The sequence below is a fragment of the Gracilinanus agilis genome, chromosome 1, assembly GCF_016433145.1.
Source record: "Gracilinanus agilis isolate LMUSP501 chromosome 1, AgileGrace, whole genome shotgun sequence".
Lineage (NCBI taxonomy): Eukaryota > Metazoa > Chordata > Mammalia > Didelphimorphia > Didelphidae > Gracilinanus > Gracilinanus agilis.
Window position 1 is genome coordinate 90679704 of NC_058130.1, and position 22234 is coordinate 90701937.

General features: G+C 41.9%; 1 protein-coding gene across 1 annotated transcript in view; it reads left to right on the forward strand.

The window, feature by feature from the left end:
• Window positions 1-20899, forward strand: part of LOC123230777 (TRAF interacting protein) — a 52477-nt gene extending 31578 nt beyond the window's left edge. The window contains exons 11-15 of the mRNA XM_044656947.1: window positions 8700-8855; window positions 15457-15505; window positions 19446-19595; window positions 20200-20250; window positions 20786-20899. Of these exons, the coding sequence (XP_044512882.1) occupies window positions 8700-8855; window positions 15457-15505; window positions 19446-19595; window positions 20200-20250; window positions 20786-20899 (520 nt within the window). The remainder of the gene's footprint in view (window positions 1-8699; window positions 8856-15456; window positions 15506-19445; window positions 19596-20199; window positions 20251-20785) is intronic.
• The last annotated feature ends 1335 nt before the right edge of the window (window positions 20900-22234 follow it).

Sequence of the window (22234 nt, forward strand, 5' to 3'; positions counted from 1 at the left end):
CCTCTCAATCTCTTCTTAAACCCTTACAATCTGGCTCCTGACCTTATCAGTTAGCCTTCTAATTGCCAAATCTAATAACCTTTTCTCAGTTATATTCTCTTCAATCCTTCTATACAGCCTTTGACCCTGTTGATCACCCTCTTTGATACTCTTTTCTCTCTAGGTTTTTGGGATAGCAGTTTCTTGGTTCTCCTCCCTATATGACTACTTTTCAGTTGCCTTTGCTGGATAATGCTAGCTAACATTTACTTTGTGCCAGGCACTGTACTATGCACTTTACAATTACTATCTTGTTTGATCCTCACAACAACCCTAGGAGGTAGGGGCTGCTGTTATCCCTATTTTACAGTTGAGTAAACTGAGGCAAACAGGTTTAAGTGACTTGCCCAGAATCACGCAACTAGTAAGTGGCTAAGACTGAATTGGAACTCAGGTATTCCTGACTCTGAGCTGAGGATTCTAGACATTTTGCTACTAGTTGCCTGATTTAAAGACTTGCTACCTAGCTGGATCTTCATCCAGATTACTTCCTCTGACCATAGGTATCCTTCAGGATTCTACCCTCTTCTCCCTCCACACTACTTCACGTGGTGATCTTATCAGGTCCCATGAATTTAACTTACCTTCTCTATGTTGATGATTCTCAAATCTGCCTATTCTACCCCAGCCTCTCTTCTGGGTTCCAGTCTCACACCTTCAACTGCCTTTCAGACATTTTAAACTGGATGTCCAGTAAACATCTGAAACTCAGCATGTCCAAAATACATCTTGCTGTCTTTCTCCCAAACCCTTCCCTCCTCCAAACTCCCCTATTACTGTAGAAGGCCACACCATCCTCCCAGTCCCCCAGGCTCACAATCCAGGAGTCATCCTAGATTCTTCACTATCTCTCACCCCCTACCCTCCACTCCCCCACATCCAAGCTGCTGCCAAGCTCTGACACTGAGTGCACCCTGAAGCAGGCCCTCATCGTCCTGCCAACACCTAGAGTTATCTCACTACAATAAGGTATTAGAGCAGGACTTAGGTGAAGGTACCAGGCCTTGTCCAAGTAAAAATGTATTCAAATATGAAGCATCTACTCTGTATTTACCATTAAGATAAGTGCTATAAACTTTGCTAAAAAATCTCTCAGACCTACCAAATAGATTGACCAGACACTTTCTTTACAAAATAGTGTTAACTATTATCTTCTATTGACTCTGATTTGATTTTTCTTGCTCATAAGGTTGTAGCTTCTAATATCAACTTTATTTTTCTCTCTAAATCCAGGCACAAATTCTCACTTCTGTGCACTCTCCTATTCTTCCATAAGGCATGAAATGCCTAAGGATAGAGTCCTGACTTGGGTGCTGAGGAAGTTGTAAAGTCTACATAATACTCTGTTCCTGCTGTCATAAAACCCAGAGTTTGGAAGATTTAGAAATAAGCATAGGTAATTATAATGCACAATATTGCATGTTAATTTCATTAGGTACAAAACAAAGTGTCATGTGAAGTCTGAGGGAGAATCACAGAATCCTAGATGAGGAAATCAGTGGAAGCTTTGTGTAGGTGGTCGCATTTGAGTTGGTCTTTTAAAGATGGTAGGAATTCTACAAGTGAAGAGGGGGAGGCAGTTTCTGGCATTGAGTATAAAAGAAGGCATGGAGGTGGGAGTGATCAGTTTGTGTTCTAGAGACAGCACAGTGTGGTTTGGCTAGAACGTAGAACACAGGAGATGAATTGGGTTTAGTTGATGAAGTTTGAACTTAATGTAGGTAATAGGGAGCTACTGAAGATTTTTGGTGCAGAAAGGTTACATCAGATTTGCAAATAGGGGAGATTAATGTGGTAGAATCATTGGAAGGAGGGTCTAGAAAATGGAAGTAAAGTAGGAAGATGAACCCAATGGACACTTTTATTTTTTCTTTTATTTAACCTTTCACCAGATCTTTTCCACTAACTTCATCATCTCTCATTTGTTTCCAAATCACCTTAGAATTTTTTGTGCTTTTTTTTTTTTTTGATTAAGAAAACCTTCTCATTCTTTGCCTTTGTGTAAGCTTCTATTATACACACCCTTATGTTCTTGTTCTCTTTTTCTTACTATATTTAAATCATGCCCTTCATTTCCCTTTGTTGTTTGAAAGTTGTGGCATATTTTTACTTTTCCTTTACTGCTCATATTTCCATAAAAGTGTTTCTTTGTGTCTTTCCTCAGCAGCTTTTCTAAGTTTTGATTCTCATTTGTGCTGCATTGCCATATGCAATTCTCTAGTTGGCCTACTAGCCCTTTACCCTCTTTTAGCTGCCCTGTGTAACAATGCCATGCCACACATTAGTATCTCTGTCAATCTGTCTTTGAGTGTAGAGATAGCACTGTTTCATCAAGGTGGGATTATGTTTCTTTGACTTGGATAGCCAAGTGAGTTCATGTTGAAACCCCAAACTCATTCTAGTGTCAAGACCAGTCAGCCCCATTTCAGATTGAAATATTGAGAGCTGATTGAAGAGCCTGGGAATGTTTAACCCAGAGAAGAGGAGACATGATGGATGTTTGCTGGTATTTGAAGAGCTGAAGGCAGAGGCAAAGTTTTTCTGCTTGACCACAGAGGACAAAATAAGGTCTATTAAATGGAAGTTGAAGAGAGGAAGATTTTGACTCCATATAAGAAAGAATTTTTTAATGGTGAGAGGGAGCAAAGAGTATAATAAAAGCAAAAAAAAGTTATTGCATTCTCTTGTCACTGGAAGTCTTCAGACAGAGACTAAATGAACACTTAACGATATTGGAGAGGGACTTCTTATTAAAGTATAGGTTGAACTAGATGATCCCTGAAGTCTCTTGTGTTTGAGATTCTGGGAAATGCAATCCATTTTTTACCCATGTTTGTGCACATGAAGGAAGAAAATGCTACTTTCTATAGCATTGAACCCTTTCTAGACATTTCTGGGTTTATCTCCCATACCTCATAGATCTTCCTTCAAATTTATTTTTTCTGACTTCTTTATACTTTTTGAATTGTATTAGTTTTCCAAAACTTTTCTACCTTGATTTCTTTCTCTGTAAAATAAAGGTGTTGGATTACATTTTTCTCTAAGGTGTCTTGCAACTTTTATGTTCTATGATCCTATGAACTAACTTCTCCTTTTAAAAAAATTTGACATGAGGGCAACTGGCTAGCTCAGAGGATTGAGAGCCAAGCCTGGAGACAAGAGGTCCTGGGTTTAAATCTGTCCTTAGACACTTTCTAACTGTGTGATCAAAGTCACTTAATCCTCCTTGCCTAACCCTTACCATCTTTCTGCCTTGGAACCAATACACAGTATTGACCCTAAGACAGAAGGTAAGGGTTTGTTTGTTTTTTTAATCTTTTTTTTAAATGAACTCAAGAACACACCCACCCTTATTTTGTCTCCTTTATTTTCCGTACTTGAAAAATGGCACTTAATTCTTTCTCTTTTGACTAAGCATTGTCTGCTATGTTACATTTCCAAAAAATAACTGAGTGATTAAATGATTTTATTTCGTGTGCACTTAGTAAATACCCAGCATTGTGCTAAGTCCTAGAGAAAATACAAAGTTTAGAGAAAATATGGCCCTTACCCTCCTAAAGCATGGAGACTTTAAAGTCTCATATCTTCATTAGTATTCATTATACTTGACAGATTGGATGAGTTACCCAATGAACCATGTTGACTTCCTTCCTTTGTTTAGGAAACTTTTGATAAACCCTAAGGTTTATCAAAAGGCCCCTCTTAGAGATTGTCAGAATCATTAAAATGGCCCGTCCTTATGTATTCAACTGCCTCTACCAAGCTTTTAATAAAAGTAGCATTTTTTTTAAACAATTCTCTCTTTTTCCTTTTTTGAACTAATAGTAGAGGCTTCATTTTCACTACCAGAGTCAGCTTCTCTAATCAAGGCCTCTCTTCTGACTCTGGAAAATAGCAGCTCTTGAAAAATGAATATATGTCATGTACTCTGAACATTAAGCCTTCATAAGCTGACAGTGAGCCGAGTAAACCCTGTATAGCGCACAGGACATGCTGTTCTTGATAGGGCTGATTAACCAAGTAAATTTGCCAGAGAAAGCAAGATGTTAGAAATCCAAGAAGATGACTCACTTTCTCTAATGAGAGAGAATGGTCTTCGAAACTGTTTTCTTGCTTTATCCTTTGCTTCTTACTCTGTCCCTTATTTTGAGCCAATATGAAGCCACAGGCAACAATTGGGGAGGGATTTGAAGGAGAGAAAGTTTCAGGGAAGGAAAGGTGGTTTTGAATACAGAGGATCTTTAAAAGGCATGGGAGCTAGAGAAATGAATTCAAAGCAGGCAGATAAGAGTTGAGAGTGTGTAGCCAGTGAACTGAACAAATGTCAGTGGTTGAGGAAAGGGATGTGACTGTTCAACCCAACAAATATGTCTAAATAAATACTTCACTTTGATGCTGAGGAGCCCATAGCAATCCCAGCCTGCAAGGTAGGAGTGACAGTGAGCAGCCTGGTACATTTTACTGGTTAGAGATCTAGATGGAAGGAGTTAGGAAGAACCAGCAAATCCTGCTTGGGGACCTACCAGCTGCATGATCCTGACCAGATCACCCAACCTTTTAGATCTGCATTTCCTCATCTCTAAAATGCAGACAATAATAGTACCCACCTGACAAGATTCTTGGTTAGTGCAAAATGGGATAACATCTGTGAAGCTATAAAAATGTAAACTGACTATCAGCTTAATAGCTGGAATCCAGGAAGGATCTGGGATATGAACATGCATTATAGTTGGAATTCCAACTTGTGCCAACCAGCAGACAGAGAATGGAATATATGGCCCTTTGGCTATGTCACCAAGGTAAGGGAAGATCCTTGGAACATTTGGAATGGTCCAAGCAAATTAAGAAATCTTCAGTGTCCTCTTATTACCTCCAGAACAAAAGACAAACACCTTTGCTTGGTATTTAAAGTACTCCACAGTGTGGCTCCCACCTACCTTTTCCATCTCTGTTCATATTGTGCCCATTGACACACTCTCTTCTCGTCAGACTAGACAGCTAGCCGTTTCCTTTTTACGAGATTCTCTCTGTCTTTGTACCTTCTGCCTCTCATGCTGCTTTCAGTGGTCACTTCTCCCTCCTCAAACCCCATGGCTTGTTCCAAAGCAGAGCTAGAGTGCCACCTCCTACATAAACAAGGCTTTTCCCAATTCCCTTCCTCCTCTGAATCCCAAAGTTGTTTATTCTCTCCCTCTCCCATAAAATTACTTTGTATTTTTTCTTATTTTCTTATTTATTATCCTTGAAAGCAGGAACTATTCCATTTATCTTTATATCCCAGTACATTAGTGCTTAATAAATGGTTTCTGAATTGAAAGAGAAGGTGTAGAGGTGCCCTGTTAGTAGTAGAACCCTTTTTTTCCCCCTTAAACCCTTTCCTTGTGTTAGAATTGATGCAAGTATTGGTTTCTTTTCTTTTTCTTTCTTTCTTTCTTTCTTTCTTTCTTTCTTTCTTTCTTTCTTTCTTAATCTGTACCTTCTCTCTTAGACAGAAGAGTGGTGAGGGCTAGGCATTAGGGGTTAAATGACCTGCCAAGGGTCACACAGGTAGGAAACATCTGAAGCCAGATTTGAACCTAGGACTTTCCATCTCTAGTCCTGGCTCTTAAACCACTGAGCCACCTATCTGCCCCCCACAATATAGGTTTCAAGGTAGAAGAGCTAGAAGCTAGGCACCTGGAGTTAAATGACTTTAAGTGTCTGAGGCCAGATTTGAACTCAGGTCCTCCTAACTCCAGGCCTAGCACTCTTATCTACTGTGCTACCTAGCTGTCCCTAACACTGTGCTTTTAAAAGCAGTTACCCAAGTACTTTTTGAATTTTAGCTTAGTAAGGAACAATTGTGGTCAGGGACCAGATTTAAGAAAAAATGCCATAGACTATTACTTCTCAGATCTGAAACAGTGTCAAAAGCAGAGACATGCTGTCTATCAGAAAAGCTCTTTGCTGAACCTGAAACCCCATCTCTGTTGTCTGTAAAAACTCAGAGGTGACAATCTGTGACTAGTTGGTGTGGGAGTCTCCATCTGTTGTTACTGTGTTATGTCAACTGTGCTTTGCCTCCCACCCCCCAAAACCCAAACCCAACAACACAAAAATCCTTTAGGAAAAATTCATATTTCCACAATGTTTTGAAGTTTTCAAAGCACTTTTCCCCATAAAACCCTCTGTGAGATAGGTAGTATAAGGATTACTGTCCCCATCTTTTTAGAGGAAGAAATTGAAACAGAGAAGTGACTCATCTAAGGCCCTAAGGCTAGGTCCACGGTTTAGCCTTTAAGCTTCTTGGGAATATCCAGGTTCATTCTCCTGGTCAATAAGAACCACATGTACTTCTCCAGTGGCCCTCTGCATTGCTACAGCACATAGATTCCTTTTCTTTTTTCTTCTGGCTTTGATAAAACAGACACTTCTACACAAAGTATATTCCTCCAAAAAGCAATGAACTGACCTCCCAGTGACTATCTATTAGAACAGGAGCACATTTATCCCAGGAACTTGTTTTTATGTGCAATAGGTTTTCTCTGTTGAGCCAGTAACTTAAGAGAAAGGGAGGATCTCATTGGATCATCAGAGCTAGAACTAGGAAGAACTTCTAGATCTTCCCCCTCATTTTATAGATAAGGACATTGAGGCTCAGAGAGGAAGTTACTTGCCCACAGTTATAAGATAGCAAGTTGGCACAGCCAGGATTTCAAGTCTTATAACTCCCAAATTCACTATATATATGTTTTTACTTTAATATTCAATTATGTATAAAATATTATTTTTTACTCGTTGACTCAGTGCTTGCCTTTGGGTAAAGTGAGCTTAGAAAAAGAAAGGATGGCATGTTTGGCTAAAAATGAAATTGGTCCCTAAGTGGTTAGAAGAAAAGAAAATTCTTTTCAAGGTAAAATGGGTCAAATTTCTTACCATTTCCAATCTGTGTATACCATGTGCTTTCCCTCCCCCCTTCCATATTAAGGGCTCTTGGGCCGCCACCTCAACTTCTTTCGCTCCAGTGATTAAACCTTCGAGTTCCCAGATGTGTCTTCGTGATGCCTCACATATCTCATCAAACACGGCCCCCTGCTTCAGTATCTCTGTACTAGCAGCTTTAAACAAGGAAATGTGGAACACTGTGAGACCCTAGGGGAGAGGGACAGAAGTTGATGATTTCAAAGTAGGTCTCCCTAGGCAGCCACGTTTTGGAAATGTTGCTACTTGGCCTGTTGTCTGAAAGGCCCTACCTTCCCTCTACTGTTGTACAGAGAACCAAGATCTCTTTGTGTGGACAGTGGTGACCCAACAGTAGTTTAGAAAATGAGAGGACCTGAGAGGAGAAATCCTGGGATTTGAGACAGGTTTCTGGTTTTATGTGACTTTTCTGTTGTTTCCTCTCAGCTACATGGGCTGTGATTCAGGAAGGAATGAGGATAGACCTTGAATTCACCCTTTCAGATATTTGAGGACTTTGAAGTATGTGATACTTCAATGGGTCTGTGATCTCATTGATGTGAGCACTCTTTGCACCGGCAGAGATCATTACCCACCCAAACCTTCTGATCCTGTGTGTTGTTTGTCCTTGCCTTTCTAGAGATCCTCCATAGAAGATTTATCCAGTATGCCAGAAGCCTTCCTCTGGTTCTTTTAATATCTTGTGGGTACTCATGCAGTGCTCAGGAATCTGTTATCCAAGTTGTCCATTTGTTATCCTTTGCTCTCTTCCCAGCTTGTGGCCTTTCTTGGTCTGGTGGTCCCTTGATGATGTCTGTACCACTTGCCATGCTCAAGTTATCAATGACTAATTCACGTGCACTCTGTTTTTCCATTGCCCTTATTCTTCCAACATCACAGTGGTCTGTGAGTTATAGCCATACAAGAATAATACTGGCATTGAGAAGTTGAGCTTTGGAGGCAGAGAGCAGCTTGGAATTTCTGAAAGCACTGCACATTTGCCAAATGCAGTGTAGTCCATTCTCTTCCTCTTTAACTCTGGACTTGGAATGGAAGTATCCATTCCAAGACAGAAGAGCAGTAAGGGTTTTAGGCCATTGGGGCTAAGTGACTTGCCCAGGGTCACACAGCTAGGAAGTGTCTGAGCCCAGATTAGAACCCAGGATCTCTCATGTCTAGGCCTGGCTCTCTATCCACTGAGCCACTTAGCTGTCCCCTAGCCCTCTATTTGTTTTTGTTCGTTGTTTTTTTTTTTTTAATTGAAAATTTTTATTTAATTAACTTTAAATGTTTTTCCATGGTTCCATGATTCATGTTCCTTCTCTCCCCTCCTGGGTGGCTCAGTGGATTGAGAGCCAGACCTAGAGATGGGAGGTCCTAGGTTCAAATCTGGCCTCAGACACTTCCTAGCTGTGTGACCCTGGGCAAGTCACTTAACTCCATTTCCCTAGCTCTTACCACTCTTCTGCCTTGGAAACAATACTCAGTTTAGATTCTAAGCCAGAAGTTTTTTTAGAAAGTATATCATTCTATATCCCCTAGGTGCTCCAATCTTAATAGATAGGGTAGGACCCTGTGTACGGTGAATAAATTGGACCTAGAAATGCACTCACTGACTGAGCCTGAAGAAGCTAGTGTTACTGTGAAGAGAGGAAGATGACCGATGTCATTGCTCATGCAGTTCGTCCTCTGTAGTGAATGATGCCTCCTTCTCTTCCTAGCCCAGCTCCTGTGGAAATGCTGAACCTCAAGTTGCGCCAGCCAGCCCAAGGTGAGGACATTGATCTGAACGCCTCTTTCGATGTGGACACGCCTCCAGCCCAGCCCCACAGCTCCAAACTCATCCCAGCCAAGAAGCTCTGCCTGGAGCAGTCCAGGTGAGTGAGCTTTGCCCTGATCCTTGTTCTTAGCTCTGCACTGGGAAAGCCCACTAATGAGCTGCTTGGTCTAGAAGAAATGTAGTGGCAGTGACGAGGGGAGATGGGTAGACCGTTACTACTCAGAGTCATTTCCTCTGCTACCCAAAGCCCAAATCCTCTTTTTACAGAAATAGGGGGAAGAATATAGGGAGAATCAGCTAGAGGAGAGCTAAGAATAGGGCACTAACTTCTGCAGGGGGGTGGAACCTGCAGCCTAACCCCAAGGGGGAGGTGTCACATCCACTCTCCCCATGATACTTATTTGTGTGACTTACCACACCTGCCCTTATTCCCCCACATTCCCCATCTCAGTTCCTTCTGCTGTGCAAAGCTCCCAACCATAATCTTTCTGAGCCAGCCATTGGCTCCATATGGCAGTTATTAGATAACCGGATACTGAAGCACACTTCAGAGGGCCGGGTCTGCCCTGTCAGGCAGTAGCCAATATGTAAGAGTCTTGTAGTTCCCTTTTTTGTTTTGGGTGGGAAACTGGTATCATATCTTGTGAGAAGGGAGGCAAAGGAGGAGAATAAGCATTTATATCTTACCTGCTATGTGCCAGGCACTGTGCTGAGCACTTGACAAATATTCTTCCATTTGATCTGTACAACAACCCTGCAAGGTAGGTTTTACATTTTGCATGTAAAGAAACTGAGGCAATCAAAGATTAAATGATCTGCCCAGTCATGGAACTAGTATCTGAGACTAGATTTGAACTCAGATCTTCCTGGATTCAAATTCATTACCTTTGTCCCAAACACATCCCTCTTCCAAACCTCCCTCTTAACTGTTTTTAAAACGAAGTTTTTATTGATTATTTCAGCATCATACATTACTATAGTATCCCATATGACAAATAGTACTTTTTAGAGAGGGAAAAAAAAGGTCAGCACAACTGATTAGTACATTGAAACGATCCAGAAATGTGTGTAGTTTTTAACCCTTGTGGACCTCTCACCTCCAGGAAGGAGTAGGTTGGGGAGTATCTTCATAGTTCTCTTTGAGTCCTATTTGCTTTTTATAAAATTGTCATAGTTACTCTGTATATTGTTTTCTTGGTTCTGCTTACTTCATTCTGCTTCAATACTTAAAGTTTTTTTTTTAACCCTTTCTTTTTGTCTTACTAACAACTCTAAGACAGAAAAGCAAAGACTAGGCAGAGTTAAATGACTTGCCCAGGGTCATGTAGCTAGGAAGTGTATGAATCTAGATTTGAACCAGATCCTCTGGATTCCAGGCCTGATTCTCTATCCATTGTGCCACCTTACTGCCCTGAACATTTAAGTCTTTCCATACTTCTCTGGACTTATCACATATCACTTCTTGGAGCATGTTGATATTTTATGACATTGATGTGCTATAATTTATTTATCCATTCCTCAATTGATGGACATCTTTGTTTCTAGCTCTTAGCTATCCACAGAGTGCCACTTAAAAAAATAAAAATAAAAAAGTATATGGAAGCTTTTTTCTTATTGATGTCTTCTTTGGAGTATAAGCCCAGTAATGGGATCTCTGGGTCTAATGGTTTGGACATTTTAGTTGCTTTATTTGCATAATTCCAAATTGCTTTTCAAAATAGTTTTACCATCTCACAGCTCCCCCATCGGTGCATTAGTGTCTTTCTACAATCTCTCCAATGCGGATATTGGCATGCTTTGCCATTTTTGCCAATTTGTAGTGTCCAGGGTGAAATCTTAAGGTGCCAAATTTCCCTATTAACAAGGTTCCCACCATCTTTCTAGGCGTCCAGGTTCTTAATCTTCATATTATCATCAAATCCTCACTCTCCTTCACCCCACACATCCAGTGAGTTCTCAGATTTTTGTTTGTATTTCTGAAATATTTCTTGTACTTCTCCCCTTCTGTCTACTCACACAACCAACCCTCTTTTACCTGAATTCTTGCAATGGGCTTCGAGTCTCTTCCCTCTCCAAACCATACTTCATACAACTGCCAAAGGATTTTTTCTAAAGATAGATCTGATAATGATCAAATATTATTTCATCTTTCAGCCTTTAAAAGTGGTTTTTTTATGCAAGTCGTATAATGTGCATCATTATTACTATAATAGTACATGTAAATAATTTACAAATAAGTAAATATATGTATATTGACAATGCATGCTCAAAATGTGTTTGCTGAAAAATATTTTTTTGTACATCAAAAAAGTTTGGAAACCACTGTTCTGGAAGTTCCCAACACCCTACTTTTCTTGCTCTGCTGGTTTCCTTAGGACCTGGAGCTTTTCTCTTTCTTTTCCCTCTTTGTATTCCTATTTGTCTCTCTGAACAACAGTAAAGAATTTTTCAGACCACACTCACAAACATTCTGGCAATTGAAAACCACCAGACAAGACTCTGAATGTCAGAAGAGGCTGTTGCCATGAACACTAGGATATCTGGAATAATTGTGAAAGGGATCTTGAGTGTGCCCAAGCTAAAGCGGCTATCATAACGAATAATAGCTCATGTTTTGCCAATACTTTTTTATTGTTGTTGTATAGCTTCTGTACTACAAAGGTGCAAAGAACAGAAGTAAACACCTTCAGAGACTTAATGTAGTAAGAGAATGTGGTGCTGTTCAGAAGAGTGAGAAACTGGCTCTGAGAGAAGCAGAAAGTGGGACGTTAGGACTTCACAGAAAGAGAAAGGGTAGGAGGTGTGTATGTGTGGCTATTGGCTATCTAGACATGAAAATTCAGAGAGTAAGAAAATCCAGGGTTTAACTGTAAGCTGGGGTCTGATGGAAGTTACAGTATGTTTTATAAGTATTTTAGGGACCTTCATACTCTCTTTGCCCATTTGTCCTTGACATCTTTACATTTCCACACAGAACAAGTTGGTTTTAAATCAAAAACTAGTAAGAGAGTGTTGAGCAATAATGTAATATATGCTGAAGAAGTTTCCAAGGCAAAAATCTACAGCAAGGACACAAGTTGAACAGACTTCACTAGAACAAAAATGAATGATAAGCCAGACAAATGGCTAATTAGAACTAGTGACAGAACAGATCTGATTAGACTGGTAAGAGAGACTCTGACTCAGACAACAGAATACCTTTCTTCGAGACCAGTTCTATAAAAGCCCAGAATCCAAAATACCTTAACTTGGAGACCCTTAAGTATTAACTTTTAGTTAGGTCATCAGGGGCAGAAAGTGACCTTCTTTTGGCTAAATATGTCTCCCTTGAAGCCTAGACAGTCAGTAAACATTAAGCACCTACTGTGTGCCAAAGTACTGGGAATCCCAATGTCAAAAAAGTCAGTCTCTGCCTTCAAGAAGCTCACAGAAGACAACACATAAAAAGGGAGCTGAAAAGGGGGTAGGAAGGGTTTGGTGAAGTCCCAAGGTTGGGCAGCCAGATGAGAAATAAGGAGAGAATATGTGCCATTTCTTTGCACTGCCCATCAGGAAATTTGCTGGGGACATATAAAGATTATGATGATTTTTTTTTTAAAACCCTTGTACTTCGGTGTATTGTCTCATAGGTGGAAGATTGGTAAGGGTGGGCAATGGGGGTCAAGTGACTTGCCCAGGGTCACACAGCTGGGAAGTGGCTGAGGCCGGGTTTGAACCTAGGACTTCCGTCTCTAGGCCTGACTCTCACTCCACTGAGCTACCCAGCTGCCCCTATGATGATTTTTAAAAGAGCCAGTCTGAATGAGATATAAACTTGATCCAGACAACCAGAGTAGGTAGAATCTCTCTACTGGGTTCAAGGTGAATGAAAGGCTTTAATAGTCAAAGTGCCCAAAGAAGCAAAAGTTGATGCCAAGGAAAAGATCATTGATAGTAGCTGGTAAGAGATCAGAATCTTCAGAATAATAATAATGATGACACTGACATTTGTTTTGCCCATTATTATTTTTCAGTGTATTTTGCATAGATTATCTCATTTGATTCTCCCTGCTTTGTGAAATCGGTCCTATTATTTTCCCTATTTTACAGATGAGGAAACATAGGCTGAAAAAGGGTAAGGATTTGCCCACTTTTCACACAACCACTAAGGGTCGAAGCAGGATTCCAACTCAGGTTTTTTGACTCCTGAGCCCAACACTCTACTATACTGATGTGTCCCAAGAAGGATAACTGCTGAGAAGCATTCTGTAAGTCAGAAAGTGCTGATTAGAAAAAGATGGAAAATGTTATCAAAAAGAAAAAAAATTCTTCAAAACAAACCAGGGTGTTGTCTGGTGGAAGCTGAAAAGAGAACAGCTTTGAAGTTCAGAGAAGACACTGGGGGGGGGGGGGGGGTGCAGGAAAAGTAGTTCAGAGCTGAGTGCCCTGATGAGATCCCCACTGTTTTGCCTATCCCATTAATTGCCCACACTCTAGACCTGAAAACAGGTGCTAAGTTTGGGGGGGAGGGGGTACTTGGAAGGAATGAGCCCAAACTACCCAGTGCTTAATTTGTAATGCAAGGTAGAAGGGTGTACTAGGGGATCTCTAAGGCCCTTTCCAATCCCATGGTTCTAAATTATGCCTAAAGTCCTATCAAATTTTTGGGATAAGACATAGTTCCTACTCTTACAAAGTTTACTCTGGTAAATCACAAGATATTACATCCTTTCTTGTATTAGAATTATTTGTATTTAGGAAAGGAAAACAAAATACTGTGGAAGAAAGGAGGAAGAGATCACTTCCCCCTAGAAATAGGTCAATCAGAAGAAGTTTTATGGTGGCAGTGGCATTTGAACTGGGTCTTGAAGGATGGGGAGGATTTTGATAGGTAGATTGGAGTAGATTGAGGAAATGGTTGTTAGTGGACTCATCGAGGCATGAAAGAATAGAGCAAATATGGTGAGTGGGGAGTAGCCTATTTTGACTCCAGCAGAATGTGAGATAAGGCTGGGATGGTAAATTTGAGTTATTCTGTGGGGGGCCTTGAATTCTGTGTTGAAGGAATTTAGTTAGACTTTATTTCATAAGTAATCAGGAATTGCTGGATGTTTTTAAACAAGTAGTGAAATTATCAAAATAATATTTAGGCATATTAATCTGCATTGTAGAGGTTGGATTGGAGGGCAGGAGAGACTGTGGGCAAGGAAGCCTGGGAGATGCTTGCAATAAAGTGAGAAGAGCCAGACTAGGGGAACAAGGAGATGAATTCAGCTACAGACAGCAGCTGCAGTGAGCCAGTGAAACCGAATAGATTCTTGGTCTTATAAGATTGATAGATAACATCCTCTTTGATCAGAGGGAATATTCCAGGGTAGGAAAGGGTCAATTGGGAAACTTAAGCAATCCCCAAATTTGTCATACACCTCCTAAGACACTGACTGGAGAAATGGAATGAAGGAGCAAGATTTAATGGGAGGCAACGATTAGGGAGACTTTAAGCTCATAATGTCATCACAAGTGATAGAAAGGGATGGAGAGAGGGGGAAGCAACAAATGGATTCCATACTTGATTCCTTGAGATAGCCATTGGAAAACCTGAGAACCCATTTAACAGGTCTTAAGAACAAGTAATCTCAGTTCAGCAAATATTCAAATACTGCTACATACAGCATCCAGTGCCAAGTTCTAGAGCAGAGACAAAAGTGATGAGAAACCAGAATCCTTGCCCTCAAGGAGTTTATAGTCTAATGAAATAGAACATGCATAAATGAATTTGATCCAAGATAAAAATAATGGAATCAAGCTGGAGGAGAGAGCCAAGGAAATTCTAGGAATATTTGAGGAAAAAGAAATCATTTCTAGTTATTGGTCAAAGGAATGTTAAGGCAGGGAAAGTTTCATCTGAACTGAGCCTGGACAAAGGAGATATTTCAACAGGTAGTGATGTGAAAAGTGTGAGTGTTCCAGGCATAAGGAAAAGGTAAGAGGGCTTAGCTTTATTCCGTGAAGCCCAGTAGTCCAGTTGGTAAATCCTTTTAAGTGTCTTTGTGAGACATCTGACCCAAAAAGTGCTCAAGTCCAGACACCGAAAGGAAAAGATAAACAGAAGAGATGACAGTTCAATATCTGTCTGTAAAAGGAGGGATTTAGAGCTCAGTGATCTGTCACATCCCTTCTGGCTAGATATTTTATGATCTCTATAAGCAAACACTACAGTAGACATGATCTCCATATCAGAACCACTGTTCCAATTCGGTGGAACCAGAGAAAGCCTTTTCTTTGAGATCTTTAAAATGCTATGATCCCTCTCCCCACTGTGACCCCACCCCCTGGCCCTTCATCTCCCTTTTGCTAACAGAAACTACAGGATACAGAGCCTGGCTGGATCCTTTGTGCATATCCAGGGAAGAAGTGAGTGAAATGTGTCTGGAGCCTCTGCAAATCTGTAAAGAGGCTGCCCCCTGGTGGATGATTCTGGGATAGTTGCTACGCTGAGAAGCTATAGGCCAACTCCCAGAAGGTTTCTCACAAAGGAGTGCATGGAAAGCCTGTCCACCTCTGTCAAAATAATTTGAGGAAAATCCTGTCTAGAGAAGGGCTGAGGTTTGCTAGGCCTGGCAGGATGGCCCCAACCCTTTAGTAGCCAACTGTAAACAGAGCTAAGGCCCCACACGCTCTCCAGCCAGTTCTCACCTCCTCATTGTATTTTCTTACAGCCCTCTGACTCCTGGCATTTCCAGAAAAGACAACAAAGATCCTGTAAAGGTAAGACATCCCATCTTGGCCTTCTCTGGAACTGGTCTATCCTAGAGCCCCTCTACACCCAGGAGGATCACTGGCCCTAAAGCAGTGATAGGCAACCTTTTGAGCTTGGTGTGTCAAAATTCACCAGAAAACCAAGCATAACTTTGAGAAAAAAAAAAAACTTAATTTCACAATATTTATAGTTTAAATAACATAGTTCTCTGTATGCGGCCATGTGTCATCAAAAATGGCTACTCATGTCATCATAGGTTTGCCATCACTGGCCTAAAGGCTATTTGAGTCTTCCTGTCTTAGCAAGTTTTTTTGAAACCGTTACCTTCCATCTTAGAATCAATATTGTATATTGGTTTCAAAGCAGAAGAGTGGCAACTGCTAGATAATGGGGGTTAAGTGACTTGCCCAGGGTCATATAGCTAGGAAGTATCTGAGGTCAAATTCAAACCCAGGACTTCCTTTCTCTGACCCTGGCCCTCAATCCACCAATTCAACTCACTGCCCCCTCTTAGAACTTTTTGCCTTTTTACATTTGTGCTTCTCTCATCCCTAAAACTGGGTTCTGTCAGTTAGCCTTTCTATTTGGAGAGCCATCACCATGTAGGGTAATGCAAGGTGGCTAACAGAAACTTTTTGCTTCTGCAATTTCTAACAGTCACAAAACGTCAATTTAACATCTTAGAATGTTCAGAAAGTCAGTTAGAACTTAAAGCTATAAATAGAAGTGAAGTTCCAACTGACGGGGTTTTTGCCTTCTGGCTTTCGCTATGGCTGGAGGCTTTTGCTTTGGCCTTTCGGCTTTGGCTTAATTGCTTCGGCCTTGGCCTGGGCTTATTTTGTTTTGGGGAAATTTGGGCCTATCTCATTTCTCTGGACCTCTCCCTGATCTCCCATCTCCATCCCTCCCCTTCCCTGATTTTCCTTTGGGTTCTGGTTGGAAGGGAGGGCTCGATGATTGAACATAGTGGGTTTTAGTTTCTTTAGATAATTGGAGTATCCTCAAATAAGTATCCCTAGGTTTGATAAAGATTTTTTTTAAAAGGCAGTCAATGGGGCAGCTGGGTAGCTCAGTGGAGTGAGAGTCAGGCCTAGAGACAGGAGGTCCTAAGTTCAAACCCGGCCTCAGCCACTTCCCAGCTGTGTGACCCTGGGCAAGTCACTTGACCCCCATTGCCCACCCTTACCACTCTTCCACCTACACCGAAGTACAAGGGTTTAAAAAACAAACAAAAAAAAATTAAAAAAAAAAAAGGCAGTCAAATCTTCCTGCCTGGGAGAGCCGGTCTCTCTCTCTCTGTCTAAACCTCTCTGTGACCCATCCCCCACCCTCACCCCTCTCCCTAGCAGCAATTAGAAAACCCTAAACCCCTCCCCTTCTGACTGACCCTGGTATTAATAAATCCTCTTGTTACCTATTCAAACCCGGTTGTGAGTCATTGTGTCGAAAATTAAGACAAGGGCCAAGAGGAAAGAATCATTTTCCTTTATTTCTTGAGACAACTGGGGCATCCATCTTGACAGGAAGTACCTCCCGGAGACTTCCTCCAGCCCTCAGTTTGACTGGCAGGGAGGGGCCCTCTCGACCCCTCCCAAAAGAGACTGGAGAAACTGACAAGAGAAACCCTCCAGTCCAGCCTAAACATTTCTTACTGGCCCTGGTTTCCTCCCTGGATCCTCTGTCTCAAGCCTCGGGGAATAAACTTGTTTGAGCTGCCTCTCCTACATACCCCATTTCCCTTATCTCCTATATACCTTCCCATACCTTCATTCCTCCTCCAATCACCTTATAATCCCTTATTCCTTTTTATCCTTCCTCACACCCACCTACTCTACTCAGCTAATATATTTACTATTCTTTTTTGATAACAGTAGGGTATTATACAAAATAATGTAGAAGGGGCAGCTGGCTGGCTCAGTGGATAGAGAGCTAGAGAGCCAGGCTTAGAGACAAGAGATCCTGGTTCAAATTTAGCCTTAGATACTTCTTTGCCATGTGATCCTGGGCAAGTCACTTAACCCTCATTGTATGGCCTTTACCATTCTTCTGCCTTAGAACTGAACCACTACTTAGCATGGATTCTAAGACAGAAGGTAAGAATTTAGAAAAGAAAAAAGAAACTATAGTGATGGAAAAAATACTGCACTTGGGTAAGACGTGGAGATTTTTTCATTCTTTCTTTGCTACTTCAAGTGTGATCTTGTGACTTATATATGCTGAAGCCTTCTATTAGAATATGAGCTCCTTGTCTTTACTTTTCTATGTGTGTCCTCAGAACTTAGTACTATATCTTGTACATAATAACCTTTTATTAAATACATTTTCATTCATTCATCACAGATAAATCCCATCACTATGTAATCCCATATCTAGCCTTCAAGCAAGACCAGACCTGAGCTTTCCCAAATAGCAGTCTGTCTTACCCACTGCCCTTTGAAAAAGGGTAAGGCAGAGCTCCTACCACCTACCTCTTAGTTGTCTTTCTTAGTTTTGTGCAGGTGAATGTTTTCTGATTAGAACCATAATGAACCAGATAATTTCTGCTCAGCAATAAATAAAGCTAATCATAATGGACCTATTCAATCAATTGGCAAGTTTTTACTTACGTGCCTACTATGTGCCAAGCACCATTGCCTAACTAAGCCTAGAATTTCCATCTTTTCCAGGTTAAAGATCTTATTGGGAGACCCAAAGGTAGATAGGACTTGACAGGTATAGAAATACAAAGGCATCGACAAAATTTTATTGAGAAAATTTTCCCCACTCTCAGGATCCCAAGAATTTGTTTTCCCCATTTTCCTTCTATCTACATAAACAATGAAATAGGATAGAAACATTATTATTGCCTAGTGCTTTAAGAGGTACACAGCACAGCAGTCCTATGAAATAGGTAGTACCAGTATTTATCCCATTTTATAAACAAGGAAGAAAAGTTTCCCAAAAGTTAGATAACATATCCAGGATCACATAATTGATGAGTATCGATGAAAGAAATCATTACATCATGCCACATTTTTCCATTTTAAGCTGAATGATATAGAGATAAACTAAATCCTATTCTACCAGGCTACTGCACTCTATTATTTCCTGGGGTTATGAGAAATTTCTGGGCAAGTTTCATAAGAGTACATCTGACAGCCTTGCAACCCTGGTCATGATCGTAACTACCACAGCATGGTGTAACAGAAAGAACACTTTGGCTGGCACCAAAAGCCTATAAAATGAAAGGTGGGGCCTCTCGGGTCTCCTTCCAGCTCTCTTTTTTCTAGGATCTTTGTATCAACACGGATATTTCTGAAGCAGCTGTGGCTTATTGGATAGAGAGCTAGACTTGGAGAAGGGAGGTCCTGGGTTCAAATCTAGCTTCAGATACTTGCTGGCTGTGTGACCCTGGACAAGTCATTTAATCCTAGTTACCTAGCTCTTGCTGTTCTTCTGCCTTGGAACCGATACTCAGTATTGATTCCAAGGCAAAAGGTAAGGATTTTAAAAACAAACAAACAAACAAAAAAAAAACATGGATATTTCCATGCCCTAATGGCAGCTAAGAGCTCTGCTTCTCTCTTGCTTCTCCGCTGCCCAGCCCTTAAAATATCCTTGTAGACAACTATAGAAGCAGCGGTCTGGATCCTAGAGACTCAAGGGAAGATCACTCTAGAACACTGGGGGTCCACTTCATTCACAGGGTGGCTTAATGAGTAGAAAGAACCTATGTTCCATTTCAAGTTCTCCAAAAACTGGTTGGATGACTTTGGATAAGTCATTCACCTAACACTAGGCTTTACTTTTAAAACAAGATGATTGTATTAGCTCATCTCTTGGGATTGGTCCTTCTCTAACATTCCGGGTCCGTGAAGTTGTTCCTCCAAAATCCCCTGAGGTTGGTGTTCTGTGAATGTGCAGGGTCCTATCTAAGGTGTTAACTATGACATGGATTTTCCTCTTCAGGTGAAAGGCCTTTCTCTTGGAGGTCAGCATTGGGCTGGAGAACAAGATGATGAGTTGGTGGGGAACTTTCCTTCATTCATTCGGAATGCTGTCCTGGGCAAGAAGAGGCCCCCGGGGAACCTGGGGGACCTGAGCAAGAATAGTGGAAGTGTAAGCATTGCCAGCCACTTCCCTCCCTGTTTGTTACTGTTTGAGTGAGCCTCTGGGCATAGAACTGGCTCATAGAACTCCCTCATACTCTGGCCTTCCCTGGAGAGTCTGATAAACATTCTTCTACCTGCTGGGCCACAAGCCCAAAGCCAGGGCCAGACTGATTGACTGTGAGACTGGCAGCTCTGAGTCTTTTTTTACCTCTCCCCCTTCCTATAGAGCTTTTCTTTCCTCTTTCCTGCTCCTACCTCCTTAACTATCTCCCTGCTACTGAAGTGTTAATTTAAAAATAAGAAAGGCCTGTATTTGAATCCTACTTACATGGTTCTATAAGCTTCACTTTCCTCATCTATAAAATGGGATAATAGAACCTATTTCACAAGGTGGTTTTGAGGATCAAATGAAATGTGTGAAGGTGATTTTGCTGATTTTAAATTTAAATTTTAAATCTACATAAATGTTCTCTATTTATGATGATAAGGTCTCAGGGCTTGTATCTTTTATCAAAGCTTTTTATTTTTCTCTCTCAAAGCTATTTATTTCTCTACTTATCATAGTGTCCTGTATATTGAGAACACTTCATATGTTTATTGTATTGCCATAGGTAAGAACGGGCTTTGATGGGCTTGGAGGACGAAGCAAGTATATTCAACCTGTATCCTTTTTTCTTTGATCCTGAGTTTGCCATGGGGAACTGGGAGAGGGGACCAGGATTTCCCCTGTGGAGATGGTATTTGGGAAGATTGTAGGGCACCTGATATACTTCCAGTCATTGCCCACAACCACTACCAGGCCAGCCAGAGTCCAGGGAGCACAGGAGACCCAGGGGCTGATAGTTCTTGTGCAAAATACACCCTAGGCCCAGGAGTGTGTAGATGTGAGCCCAGCTGTGGCCTGACTGGCTGAATAGGGCAAGGTGGCTTCCTGGATCCTCTGGTAGGAGGAGGGACTCTTCTTATCTGCTGGCTTTGGACAATCAGACTAGGAGAGCTAAACCTTTGGGAATTTTTGTTACCAGTGTTAGTATTGCCTTTTGTTTTTACAGCAGTTATTTCCTCATGCTTATTTAACTCTGTTGCAACCAACACACAACTCTGTTGTGAGTTCTCCTAGAGCAGAAATTCTTGCTCTCACCTCCTCCCTGCTTTCTCCAGGTACCTGGACTTTTCCCTTGACCAGACATTCTACAGACCGACCCATCTATCATCCGTCCACTGACTGTAAAACCAAAGGCCCGGCGCAAGGTGGTATCAAGGCCACCAGCCCCCTCTGTCCAGGCTAGGTTGGATATTTTCCTGAGATAAACCAGAGTCCCATTTTGGGGCCAGAACTCACAAGAAAAGCCCAGGGGACATTCTCCCTTTCTCTCCGGGCTTCTGAGAGGCAAGGTTGCCCATTGACATGGGATGTGTGTGAGCAGGAGTAGAAAAGCTCCTGTAAGCCCTGATGCCCCCTGGGTGGAGGGCATTGCTGTCCCAGTGCCACATCTGCTATCGGTGCCACCCGAGAGAGCCAAGGAGGGTACTTACTGCTTGAAGTCCCCAATAAGGACCCTGAGAATCAGTTCCTACTCCCCTACCCTCCAGAGCTCACAGCTGCCCCTACCACAACACTGACATGTCAGCTCTGACTTTAAAGTGATGCCTTTTCTCACCGTGGTTCAGCTTTTCCCTCCGCAGGGCCCAGGCAGATCAGACTGGTACTTTTTAACTCCTCCATGACTCAGGGCTTTGATTCTCTTACCACCCCCTCCCCACCTCATCTCATACCCAAATGTCTCCCTGATTAGAGTGCAGCTTTTCCTTCTTGTGATCAGAGTGGAGCCTGGAGCCCAGCCCTGCTCTCCCTGGGCCCTGGGGGGCAGCCGTCGTTCCAATCCTTCTGCCCCCTTCCCTGACCCAGACCATCCCAGCAGACACTCTGCCTTTGGGACTTGCTCTCCTGGCTGGTCTGCAGAGGGTGAATTGTGGATTGTTGCCTGCTTTCCTGGGAAGGTGATGGGGAGGTGGTAAGCTGGGGTTGCAGTAAAGTGTAAAAGGGCCACATAGTGTTCTTGTGAGGACCCGTGTAAAATAAAGGCAGTTTCACGAATGTGTGGGTGTGACAGAGTGTTTTTGTTGCCTGGAGGTGAAGATAAAGGTAGCCAACTGGCTCCCTGCCCTGTGGTCAGGGAGAAGGAATTGAGGGCTGCCCGTCTGTTGGCTTTGGAGATCACCTGCCTTTAGATTCTCACCCCCTAGGATCTAGGACAAATAGGTAGGGGTGGGACTAGAATGAAGACTTCAGAGAGAGAGAAGAGTCGGAATCAAGACGAGTGAAAATGGGATGAGCTCAGTGAAATCAGGCAGGGCTGCATGACCCGTCAACCAATCCAGGCAAAACTCTGTATGGGTTGTTCTAGTTCTTGTCTAAACTCTATGAAGCCTTTAGAGACTCTCCAGAGGACTGTTGGTTTGCTTCATCAGCTGAGAGGCCAGTGCTTGGAGGGGAGATAAAAGTGAGCTGGGGCACCAGTTTTGGATCCTAGCCTACTCATGAAGGGGCATCAGGAAGCAAGTCAAGTGAGCAAGCTTTCATTCCTGCTCCTGCCAGGCAGTGGGCTAAGCAAGCCCCAGGAAACAAGGAGAAGAAAAACTCCC